Source organism: Leucopleurus acutus (assembly GCF_964270905.1).
Source record: "Leucopleurus acutus genome assembly, chromosome: 5".
NCBI lineage: Eukaryota > Metazoa > Chordata > Mammalia > Artiodactyla > Delphinidae > Leucopleurus > Leucopleurus acutus.
Window position 1 is genome coordinate 74,987,430 of NC_139147.1, and position 13,671 is coordinate 75,001,100.

At 35.3% G+C, this 13,671-nt stretch overlaps 1 protein-coding gene across 5 annotated transcripts in view; it reads right to left on the reverse strand.

The window, feature by feature from the left end:
- The window catches only part of OPA1 (OPA1 mitochondrial dynamin like GTPase), a 95,950-nt gene that overhangs the window by 25,337 nt on the left and 56,942 nt on the right, over positions 1-13,671 (reverse strand). For all 5 annotated transcript variants that reach the window (XM_082840452.1, XM_082840451.1, XM_082840449.1 and 2 more), the window contains 4 exons: positions 10,568-10,708; positions 8,630-8,746; positions 1,805-1,898; positions 1,185-1,295 (listed from right to left, as the gene is read on the reverse strand). In XM_082840452.1, the coding sequence (XP_082696578.1) occupies positions 1,185-1,295; positions 1,805-1,898; positions 8,630-8,746; positions 10,568-10,708 (463 nt within the window). The remainder of the gene's footprint in view (positions 1-1,184; positions 1,296-1,804; positions 1,899-8,629; positions 8,747-10,567; positions 10,709-13,671) is intronic.

Here is a 13,671-nt window from a genome sequence, read left to right on the forward strand (position 1 = left end):
AGCCCCCAAAAACAAAGTGACAAAGTGACTAACAGGGCCCAGCTAGGTTGGGGGCTGAAGGTGGGGAGCCATATCACCCTGGTATAGGTGTTAAAGCCAGACCAGGTGTAAGAGGGTGTTCGCGACCTGCCCAGCAGTGAGGAGAGGATCCGTGTAGGAGGAGAGTCAGTGCAGGTGGCCAAAGCACAGCAGGATGAAAACAGTATCTCTACAAAAGCACGGTTGGGCTTCAGGTGAGGAAGAGTCCTCGTGTAGCCGGGCAGGGGGTAGGAAGAATGAGAGAGAGAGATGCCTGGCAGTGTCAGAGCATGAGCTCAGTATAAAGGACTCCATTAGGAAGGGCAACCTGGCACAGAATGTCAGAGCCTAGATGAGGTGGAAAGGGTGTCAACACAGGGTAAGGTATTGTGGTAGTGGCCTGGAGTTGGGCGATAAGAACCGAGCTGGGTGAGAAGGACATTTGTGCAATGAAGGGGACAGTAGCAAGTTTGGTTACATATAAGAGGACTGATCAAAATAAGGAAATATATTAAAGATACGTAGAGCCAGATTTATCACTGTCAGAAAAAGGAATTACAAATAAGGAAAAGGAAGAAATTAGAATGAACTCGGTATTATTAAATTAAAATGGAAAGCACTGGTGTCAACTTATGGTTTTCAATACAGATATATACATATGATTAGAAATACAGATGTAATTATGTGTATATATGCGCACGCACACACATGGTATTTGTTCCTTCGCTCCACCGAGTGGGTCTGGGAACAGTGATAGTTCAATAATGATGAACATATCTGGTTCCTAGTTCTTGATTTCTAAATATCATTCTCCAAAAAGGGAAGCTTGGTCAGGGAAAGCACAAGATGAATATAGAACATCTTGTGTGGAAGGACAATATTAGGACAACAGGTGAAACTTGCATGGAGTCTGAAAATTAGATGTAGTAATTTATCAGTGTTATTAACATCCCGATTTTGATGGCTGCTAGGAGAAAATTCTTGTTTCTAAAAAACACATTAAAGTACATGGAACTGATGGAACTTCAGGTCAGCAACTTTCAAACAGTTCAGGGGGAAAAAGCTCTTTGTACATACTTTTCTATAAGTTTAAAATGAGATGGAGAAATAAATGGACATGCAGAAGTGAAAAGGCAGTGAGATGGAGGGCAGGAAGGATTACTTACTGAGGTCTTCAGCCAGCTGAACTCGTTTACCAGTAAGCAATTTTACCTTCTTCTCACTATCTTCAGCAAAATCTTCCAGTACCTCTTTAACATTTTTCTCTAATCGCCTGACTGTTTAAAGCAAATAAAGAAATATGAGAAGCATGATTTTTATGAATGCACAAGGATGATAAAATTAACAATATATGGAGAGCAAGTTCTTATTTTTCTCATCACGATAAATCTATTGTTAAGTTCAGACTTCTCAGTTATAGGGAGAATATCTACCTGTTATGCAGTACTTTTATCAACATGAAACTAACACATATCCTCAGAGAAAGTCCTATTCTTAAGCCCTAATATTTTAATGGAAGTACAGATTCCCCAAAAAACCTAAGTGATGCTTAGGAGTCCTTTCCTAACAGAGTTTTTGTGTAATGAAGAAAGATTCCTGGTATGTTTATCTCCCATCTTTTTCAATTATGGTTTATTTTCATTACTATTTTAAAGGCAAATTATAATTTTTGGTCTTCTAATAAATCTAATATTCAGGAAATATTTTGGCATCCATCTATTTAAAGTGAAATGTTATTACTGTTATTTTTCATGTCAAATTAGAAAGTGCTCCTTCTGTGGCTTACCTTCAGTGTTTGTAAGTTGCTGTCTTAAAGTATTTGCAGTGATAGCAAGCATTCGCTGTATTCGCCAAAACAGGACAACATCATTGCATTCCAACTGAAATATTAGGTAATAAAGATTACCAGATGCAAACTTAAAAATGAAAACCATAATCATGAACACATAAAATTCCTGAAGTCAGTACCTACAGCCTCTGCTTTAATAAAAAATAATCAGATTTACCTAATACATATATTCCTCTTGTAGATAGGACCTACTGCATTTTTTCTGCACAGGAACCACAAAGTTCTACATGATTTGGGTTTTATTTGCACCACAGCTACATAGCTTTGTTTTGATTCCAATGACAAAGCAAGTAAACTTGGGAAGTAGAGAATTTCATTATGTTATATACAAGCAGAAGTTCACAGAATATATCCTTACTTAGAATTTAGTTCAACTAACAATCATGTTATCTTAAATATGTCCTTAGGCTAACCTCTGTTCCTTGAGTGTACACTCAAGCCATTTTTGAAATTCAGCTGCATATGCAAATACATTAATGATGTTTTAAAAAAGCTTATCCTCTGGGTGAGGAATAAAACAGGGGTAGGAGATTAAGTAGTACAAACAACTATGTATAAAATAAATAAGCTACAAGGATATATTGTACAGTACAGGGAAATATAGCCAATATTTTATAATAACTTTAAATGGAGTATAATTTATAAAAATATTGAATCACTATTCTGTATACCTGAAACAAATATAAAATAGTAAATCAACTATATTTCAATTAAAAAAATAGCATATTCCTTTTTGAAAGCAAGAAAGCAAGAAAGGGAAAAAGCAAGAAAGCAAGAAAGAAAGAGAAAGAAAGAAAAGAAAGAAAGCTTATTCAATAGAGAGGTCTTACTAACAATGAAAATTATGCAAACAACTTGCCAATTTTTACACAGGCACATTTAAACACAAATTTCTTTTAAGCTGCTGAAAACGCAAAAGAAAAACACTTTAGGGGTCTCAAATAAGATCGCTGATTAACAGAGCTCTCTCAGAAGGACACTTTAAAAAACATTTATCCTTGTATGAAAAAGCTCAAAATACATCAGTTTACCGCCACCTAGGGGTTACTTTGTAAAATGTGACATTAAAGTGCAGTTGTCCATTCGAAGAACTTTCTACAGTTCTTTTAAAGAATTATTTAAAGCAAGATTTTCATGGAGGAAGCTTGCACAAGCCTCTTAGATAGCCTCATCCACCAAAGGGCAGACACCAGAAACAAGAACTACAATCCTGCAGCCTGTGGAACATTCACAGAAAGACAGACAAAATGAAAAGGCAGAGGACTATGTACCAGATGAAGGAACAAAATAAAACCCCAGAAAAACAATTAAATCAAGTGGAGATAGGCAATCTTCCAGAAAAAGAATTCAGAATAATGAGAGTGAAGATGATCCAGGACCTCGGAAAACGAATGGAGGCAAAGATCAAGAAGATGCAAGAAATGTTTAACAAAGACCTAGAAGAATTAAAGAACAAACAGAGATGAACAATACAATAAGTAAAATGAATAATACCCTAGAAGGACTCAATAGCAGAATAACTGAGGCAGAAAAACAGATAAGTGACCTGGAAGACAAAATAGTGGAATTCACTGCTGTGGAACACAATAAATAAAAAAGAATGAAAAGAAAGAAAGACAGCCTAAGAGACCTCTGGGACAACATTAAACACACCAACATTCTAATCATAGGGTGCCAGAAGGAGAAGAGAGAAAGAAAGGACCTGAGAAAATATCTGAAGAGATAACTGCTGAAAACTTCCCTACATGGGAAAGGAAATAGTCACCTAAGTTCAGGAAGCTCAGAGAGTCCCAGGCAGGATAAGCCAAAAGAGGAACATGCAAGAAACTTAGTAATCAAGCTGACAAAAGATAATGAAAAAATATTAAATGCAACAAGGGAAAAGCAACAAATAACATACAAGGGAATTCCCATAAGTTTGTCAGCTGATTTCTCAGCAGAAACTCTGTAGGCCAGAAGGCAGTGGCACGATATACTTAAAGTGATGCAAGGGAAGAACCTACAACCAAGATCACTCTACCCGGCAGGGATCTCATTCAGATTTGACAGAGAAATCAAAAGCTTTAGACAAGCAAAAGCTAAGAGAATTCAGCACCACAAAACCAGCTCTACAACACATGCTAAAGGAACTTCTCTAAGTGGGAAACACAAGAGAAGGACCTGCAAAAACAAACCCCAAACAATTAACATAATGATAATAGGAACATACATATTGATAATTACCTTAAATGTGAATGGATTAAATGCTCCAACCAAAAGACACAGGCTCACTGAATGGATACAAAAATAAAACCCATATATATGCTGTCGACAAGAGACCCACTTCAAACTAGGGACACATACAGACTGAAAGTAAGGGGATGGAAAAAGATATCCCATGTAAATGGAAATCAAAAGAAAGCTGGAGTAGCGATACTCTTATCAGATAAAATAGACTTTAAAATAAAGAAAGTTACAAGAGACAAGGAAGGACACTACATATGATCAAGGGATCAATCCAAGAAGATATAACAATTATAAATATATATGCACCCAACATAGGAGCACCTCAATACATAAGGCAAATGCTAACAGCTATAAAAGAGGAAATCAACAGTAACACAATAGTGGGGTACTTCAACACCTTACTTACACCAATGGACACATCATCCAAACAGAAAATTAATAAGGAAACACAAGCTGTAAATGACACAACAGACCAGGTAGATTTAATGGCTATTTATAGGACATTCCATCTAAAAACAGCAGATTACACTTTCTTCTCAAGTGCACATGGAACATTCTCCAGGATAGATCACATCCTGGGTCACAAATCAAGCCTTGGTAAATTCAAGAAAACTGAAATCATATCAAGCATTTTTTCCGACCACAATGCTATGAGATTAGAAATAAATTACAGGGAGAAAAACGTAAAAGACACAAACACATGGAAGCTAAAATATATGATACTAAATAACCAAGAGATCACAGAAGAAATCAAAGAGGAGATCAAAAAACACCTAGAGACAAATGACAATGAAAACACGACAAACCAAAACCTATGCGATGCAGCAAAAGCAGTTCTAAGAGGGAAGTTTACAGCAATAAAATCCTACCTCAAGAAACAAGAAAAATCTCAAACAAACAACCTAAAGTTACACCTAAAGGAACTGGAGAGAGAACAAACAAAACCCAAAGTTAGTAGAAGGAAAGAAATAACAAACATGAGAGTAGAAATAAATGAAATAAAAACAAGAAAACAATAGCAAAGATCAATAAAACTAAAGCTGGTTCTTTGAAAAGATAAACGAAATTGATAAACCTTTAGCCAGATGCATCCAGAAAAAGAGGGAGAGGACTCAAATCAGTAAAATTAAAAATGAAAAAGGAGAAGTTACAACAGACACTGCAGATATACAAAGCATCCTAAGAGACTACTACAAGCAATTGTATGCCAATAAAATGGACAACCTGGAAGAAATGGACAAATTCTTAGAAAGGTATAACCTTCCAAGACTGAACCAGGAAGAAATAGAAAATATGAACAGACCAATCACAAGTAATGAAATTGTGATTAAAAATCTCCCAACAAATAAAAGCCCAGGACCATATGGCTTCACAGGCGATTTCTATCAAACATTTAGAGAAGAGCTAACACCCATCCTTCTCAAACTCTTCCAAAAAATTGGAACAGAGGAAGAACACTCCCAAACTCATTCTACAAGGCCACCATCACCCTGATGCCAAAACCAGACAAAGATACTACAAAAAAAGAAAATTACAGACCAATATCACTGATGAATTTAGATTAAAAAATCCTCAACAAAATCCTAGCAAACAGAATCTAGCAACACACTGAAAGGATCATACAGCACGATGAAGTACGATTTATCCCAGGGATGCAAGGATTCTTCAAAATACGCAAATCAATCAATGTGATACACCATATTAACAAACTGAAGAATAAAAACCATATGATCATCTCACTAGATGCAGAAAAAGCTTTTGACAAAATTCAACACCCATTCATGATGAAAACTCTCCAGAAAGTGGGCATAGAGGGAACCTATCTCAACATAATAAACGCCATATATGACAAACCCACAGTAAACATCATTCTCAATGGTGAAAAACTAAAAGCATTTCCTCTAAGATCAGGAACAAGACAAGGATGTCCACTCTCTTATTCCACATAGTTTTGGAAGTCCTAGCCACAGCAATCAGAGAAGAAAAAGAAATAAAAGGAATCCAAATTGGAAAAGAAGAAGTAAAACTGCCACTGTTTGCAGATGACATGATACTATACATAGAGAATCCTAAAGATGCCACCAGAAAACTACTAGAGCTAATCAATGAATTTGGTAAAGTTGCAGGCTACAAAATTAAGGTACAGAGATCTCTTGCTTTCCTATACAATAAAGATGAAAAATCCAAAACAGAAATTAAGGAAACACTCCCATTAACCATTGCAGCAAAAAGAATTAAATATCTAGGAATAAACCTAAGTACGGAGACAAAAGACCTGTATGCAGAAATCTATAAGACAGTGATGAAAGAAATTAAAGAAGATACAAACAGATGGAGAGATATACCATGTTCTTGGATTGGAAGAATCAACATTGTGAAAATGACTGTACTACCCAAAGCAATCTACACATTCAGTGCAATCGCTATCCAACTACCAATGGCATTCTTCACAGAACTAGAACATAAAATTTCACAATTTGTATGGAAACACAAAAGACCCTGAATAGCCAAAGCAATCTTGAGAAAGAAAAATGGAGCTGGAGGAATCAGGCTCCCTGACTTCAGACTATACTACAAAGCTACAGTAATCAAGACAATATGGTACTGGCACAAAAACAGAAATATAGATCAATGGAAAAGGATAGAAAGCCCAGAGATAAATCCATGCACCTATAATCAACTAATCTATGACAAAGGAGGCAAGGATATACAATGGAGAAAAGACAGTCTCTTCAATAAGTGGTGCTGGGAAAACTGGACAGCTACATGTAAAAGAATGAAATTAGAACACTCCCTAACACCATACACAAAAATAAACTCAAAATGGATTAAAGACCTAAATGTAAGACCAGATACTATAAAACTCTTACAGGAAAACCTAGGAAGAACACTCTTTGATATAAATCACAGCGAGATCTTTTTTGACCCACCTCCTAGAGTAGTGGAAATAAAAACAAAAATAAACAAATGGGACCTAATGAAACTTAAAAGCTTTTGCACAGCAAGGAAACTGTAAACAAGACGAAAAGATAACCCTCAGAATGGGAGAAAACATTTGCAAATGAATCAATGGAGAAAGCATTAATCTCCAAAATATATAAACAGCTCATGCAGCTCAATATTAAAAAAACAAACAACCCAATCCAGAAATGGGCAGAAGACCTCAATAGACATTTCTCCAAAGAAGACATACAGATGTCCAAGAGGCACATGAAAAGCTGCTCAACATCACTAATTATTAAAGAAATGGAAATCAAAACTACACTGAGGTATCACCTCACACTGTTTAGAATGGGCATCATCAGAAAATCTACAAACAACAAATGCTGGAGAGGGTGTGGAGAAAAGGGAACCCTCTTGCACTGTAGGTGGGAATGTAAATTGATACAGCCACTATGGAGAATAGTATGGAGGTTCCTTAAAAAACTAAAAACAGAATTACCATATGACCCAGCAATCCCACTACTGGGCATATACACAGAGAAAACCATAATTCAAAAAGACACATGCACCCCAATGTTCACTGCAGCACTCTTTACAATAGCCAGCTATGGAAGCAACCTAAATGCCCATTGAAAGATGAATAGATAAAGGAAATGTACATATATACAATGGAATATTACTCAGCCATAAAAAGGAACAAAACTGGGTCATTTGTAGAGACGTGGATAGACCTAGAGACTGTCATACAAAGTGAAGTAAGTCAGAAAGAGAAAAACAAATGTTGTATATTAATGCATATATGTGGAATCTAGAAAAATGGTACAGATGAACCAGTTTGCAAGGCAGAAACAGAGACACAGATGTAGTGAACAAACATATGGACACCAAGGGGGGAAAGCAGGGAGAGGGGTGGTGGTGGTGGGATGAAGTGGGAGATTAGGATTGACATATATACACTAATATGAATAAAATTGGTAACTAATAAGAACATGCTGTATAAAAAAAATAAATAGAAAAAAATTCAAAAACAAAAAATAGATTTTCATGATATAAAGAATTATAATATGGGGGGAAAGCATGATAAAAAATGTAGTGCATTATTATTTCCATTACGCAAATAAATGGTTATGTTATATATCTACACACACATACATACAACATGTATAGAAAGAGGGGAACGGATATACATAAAAATGTTAACTAAAAGTACTTCTGGGTCAGGGGATTATAAAATATTGTTTCCTTTTGCATGGTTGTTTTTTTCAACATTTATTTATTCCATTTACTTTCTTTAATGGTAAAGTATTATTTTCTAACATAGTTAATTCTTAAAAAAATCTTTAAAAAGTATTGTAGTGCCTATTATATGCACACGATCTAATATGCACTGGGATGATATGTATGTAAAATGTAATCACTACAAAAGTGGTAAATATCTTTGAAAAAATAAGAGTTAGGTCACTCTATAAATTACGCATACTTTTTTTCAGAAGATCAAAAGACTTAAAAGTTAATGCTAAACCTCAAGCTTACTTTTAAGCAATTAAACAACTATCACTAAAAAACATTTCTCCTTGTTTTTGGAAACCTTACCTCAGAATCTACAAAATGCCTCTGGTAGTAATAGAAGCCTCTTCGACAAAGGTTACAATGGTTTAGGGCTGTTTTTAAGAAATGTCTTCTATAAACTTGGTGCCAAGTATCCTTGATCTAAAATAATAAAAAGAAAAGAGACCAAAGAGTTACTGTATGCTCTCCAGGTTGATCAAACACATTCTGAAAAGTCATATACAAAGTTTACTTATAAAAAAGTTAATTAAAACCAATGGCAATGTTGTTATTCTGTCAACCTTCTGTATCCATTAAAAAAATTTTTTTCAAGGTAAAGATTAGACCACTAGTACTCTGACTCCTTACCAGTCTATATACTTCAATATTTGCAGTGTTTCTAACAAGCATTATTATTAATCATCTTGTAGAGTAGAGAGGGTGGAGATTATCTTCCTCTAGTTAGAGGTAAGGTGTCCAAGGCAAAAAGAGGTTGTGAGCCTTGTCAGAGGTCAGAGTCAGACTAGGAAGCTGGTCTCAGACCATGTCCATCAACCCAACAACATTTCCTTTCTCGTTATGAAATTTCATTGTTCCTTCAGCAATATGACCCCCACCACTTTATTATTATACAGTCTGTTAGGGTGTTCAGAGGTCTTCCACACCATTGTCTTTTTTCAAGCACAACAAAAATAATGTTGAGAAAGTAGAACAAGCATCATCAACACCATCTGACAGTTGAGAAAAGGGGGCTGAGATTATACCAATAACTAAAGGCAATATTACTAGCTAATAGAATGGAAGTGTACTGGAATTCACATCTCCTGACATCTAGTCTATCCACTATTCTTATCACAGTACTTTGCTACCTATTTTATAGCTTCACAAAATGCAGTGAACATAGTTTCTCTTGGAAAAAATCTGATACTTTCTCGCTCACAGAAAGTAAGATATACAGCCAATTCATATCCTAAGATATGGATAAAGTCCCTCCTATTGTATTAACCACTTATAAAGTTCAAAAGTATCCAACCGAACAGAATTTACTGTTAGTAAGAGCTAGGACCAATGTGGATAAATGAAATCTATATTCAACTAATAATTTCATGTAATCATTAGTTTTAATTTCATTTTCAATTTATAAACAATGAGATGTATAGCAGCTTTAACTGTTTCTTTTCATCAGTTTTCTTTTCTTGTTCTGATCTCCGGTGGATTTTAAATTAAGTATACTCATTTCTCAAGTGCAGAAACATAAATAGCAAATAAATCTTTAAGAGAATCTATGCATGGCCCTGAAACTTCTTAAATGACTGTTTTCCTCACTAGAATTACTTTTCTAAATGGGGTTCACTTAAGCTAATTTAAGCTAATGTTAAAATGAAGCTTTGATCCCTTACACCCTAACTAACTAGGGAACACAGGCCCAGAAACACAATTGTTTTTTTAAATTTTTCTCCAAATAAGCATCATGAAGGTAAGCAAAAGTAGCCTAAACTATAATTATATATCCTCATATTTATTATGAAGAAAGAAAATGAGATAGAACCCAAAGGTATTATCCAATTTACTCATACCTGATTAAGATACATTTGACTGAAAAAACATACATATTAAGTGAGCCATATTTAAGCAAAAATTTCATTCTGTAATCTGAAACAGCGTAACGTAGTACAGAGATCTCGGTGGGGTCTCTCCCCTTTTCCCAGAACTTACTGCTGAATTTGTCCAGAGAACTTCCCTTTTCTAAGTCTCAAGTTCCCCATTTACAAATTAAAGCATTATACTTAAAGCAATACTGAGAATAAAATTTCAACTGTTTCCACACTCAAAATGACCAAGTTCTTTTTGTCAGCAAAAGTACACAGGATCAAAGTACAATTAAGCACTTAAATATCTAAGTAATACATTAGAAGTAGTAACATTTTACTACAAGAAACAAAGACTAAGGAAGCAAGTTCATGCTTTTCAGCAGTTTATTACCAAGCTTGGGTCTACTTCTACTCCTCGGGATTCAAGGTTCTTTCGGACTGTAGTTATCTCATCACTTGCAAGATAAGCTGGGTGCTCCTCATTACATTTCAACATCTTCTCCAGTTCATTCTTGGTTTCATTGTGAACACACTTTGAAATGTTTAAAAGAGGACTGTGTTTAGATGGTTCATGACTTGGCATAATTATAAAAACAGAGTCCCAATTTTAACAAATATATTACTTTTGCACGATTGGTGACACAAGCTCAACTACAACAAACAAGGAAAACCAGAGTACCCCGGCTTATGAATGCAAAACAACCTGGACATGTGAGGGGGCAAGGGGGGAAGGGGATTAGCCCTATTTGCTATACTTTATCGATCCTTTGGCTGAGATGTTTTACTGTCCAAGTCACAGGATCAGGCACCTTACTATGTACATCCTTTCTTGACCTTAGGGTATGATTTCAATCTAGGAAAAAGTGCCCTATATACATGGGAAGAGATAATGTTCTATAAATGCCTCATATCTAAGAACTGGATGACTGTAAGGCCCTGTGCCTGTTGACATGCTCCTTTTCTGATAAATACAAAATTCAGTCTGATTTTTTTAAAAAGTCTTTTCATTGAAATCGTTTTTAGATTGCTTCTGTGAGGTGCCCAACATTCTTAAATTCACTTCCAGTCTCTTCTCTATAATTGTTTACAATCTCTTCACCAAAAGAGGAAAGTATACATACTAGTGGTAAGTCTGAAAGCAAGACTCAGTACGGTGTCAAATTAACTTTATCTTTTCATTTTTTCCATCCTTCTTTCAAAACTGCATGGTACAGGAAACTAGCTTCAAATTCACTACTCTAAACAAGTTACTACCATAGCACTTTGCCCCAAACTGTACCAAGCTACGGAATCTGAGTATTTATATAAAAATAACACTGAAACACAAATAAACGGCTTGTAAATGGAACTACTAAATAATATTATCTGAAAACATGAGAAGAAATTTAATAAAGAGAAATTTCACTGTTTCCTTAAACTTCTGCTATTTGGTCTGAGACAGGAAGGAAAATTCCAACTATATTCTCCCACTCTTCCTGCCCTGTTTCACTTCCACCTGTCCACCTGTTCCCACCACGCTGGTTGTTCAGGAGAACACCACTCTCCCATCTATCCTGACCAAGATTTCCATTAGTTTAGCTCAAAGTGAAAATGTTTCAAAGGAATGGTTTTTCCCCAGAAGATTAGGAAAAAGTAACAATATAAAAGCAAAATATAGTTTTCAGAACATGGATTTCTCATCTTTAGCAAAGGACAATCTTAAGTTTCTTTTCCTGCTAAATCCTGCCAACTCAGAAAGAAAAGGAACTGTTACACAGCTATCTAAACTTGCAGTGTGGGACCTAGGGATATTCTCAACTTCTAGAATATGTTTCTCACTGAAAACTCCAGGTATGAAGTCTAGACCAGTGGTTTTCAACTGGGAGTGGGAGGGTTAGAGGGGTTAGAGGAGAGCTTGAGTCGGTGAGTCTGACATGACACTTTGCTTTGACAGAGAAAACAAAACCTGCGTATACAAACACCTCCCCAGCGGTTCTCCTGTCCCTCCCCTCTACACTCCAAACTATGGCCTCTGTTTGTTTTACAGGCAGACTGAGTCTTACACATGCTGCCCTGATAACCCTAGGAGAAGCTCTTCTCTGAAGGGTTTCCAAATTCCTCTTCTAGGCTACAGATCCTTGCACTGACAGTAAAACTAATTCCTCTGCTTCTCTTGAAGGGATTTCCTATGGGTTCAAGTTCCTGAGAAAGTAACTTACAACCAGGAATCATTCCTCTCTGAGAGTGTTTGGCCAAAGCATATTTATTACTAGTTGCTGAGGCAAGTTCTGCCATCACTGATTGTTCTAGACCTAATTAGGCCTAATTCCACTAAGCCTTAAAGGTCAGATGCTATTTTTCTTTGGAGTTTATCTGCCTTATACCAGTTCTTTCTAATCAATGCCTCTACCTGTCTCAAAGTCAGAAATCTCTGCTGAATCCCCTAGGAATTCTATTCTGAAAGACCGCCTCCTCACAGCCCATGTGTATAGCAGAGATACCTGATGTACTCTGAATACACGCATGACCCAACCACTAACTCTGTCCATTTCTTCAGCTTCTTTTCAGTCTCTGAGTGACTCATTTTCCCACAAAAATCATATCAGAAAAAAAAAAGAGAAGAGGAAGACTGTCCCCTCACTATTTTAAGACAAACTGGGACTTATATCTGATAGATATCTTATAAAACAAGAAATGCATAAAACGAGAAAAACATAGGGTGTTGATTATATAATTAACTCTGTATTTAAAATAAAAACAAAAAAATAAAAAAAGAATAGGAATGATATGTCATTTGGTAACTTTTCATTCTCTTTATCTGCTCTCTCAATACACACACATCTGATGGTCTCATTCTCTAATCACATGGATTCAAGGAAGGAAGAAAGGAAAGTAAATTAGATGCCACCTCTTTTTCTTATTCATTACTTCCTTCATCTATGTATTTTCATTTTATATTCTATTTACCATCTTTTATTTAAGGAATTAACATAAGAAAGAGATGGTGGTGTAAGACTCAATGCTAATAAGAAAAGAAGCCATAACAACAAGGAAAGAATAAAAACAGGTGGGGGAGGATTTTAATGATTACACATTTTCCCTCTATTTATTCATTTGTAAAGTTATTTATACTTGCCTTTACCATTTTGTTCTTTTAAAGTGATCATTAAATGTTTATAATATGAATTCTATAATTCTACTTCCTGTCTGAATTTTTATGCTTATTTTGTGAACATAGGAGCAAAAAATGCAAAAGGATAAAATAGTTTAAATAGACAACTAACAGAAAAATCCAGTGATAATAATAGAATAAGGCTTTAAAAAGACATTATATCTTTTATTCTTATCACATTCATTCTACATCCTCTGAAGTCCCTGTCATTTTTTCTTCTGTTTATAAATTTAATCTTCATTTTACCTCAAATAGGCACTTGAACAAAGTAATCAACCACTCTTTTTAATAAAAAAAGCTACCTCATATTTTTTTAGACTTTCTTTTGTAGTTTACTGTTTTTT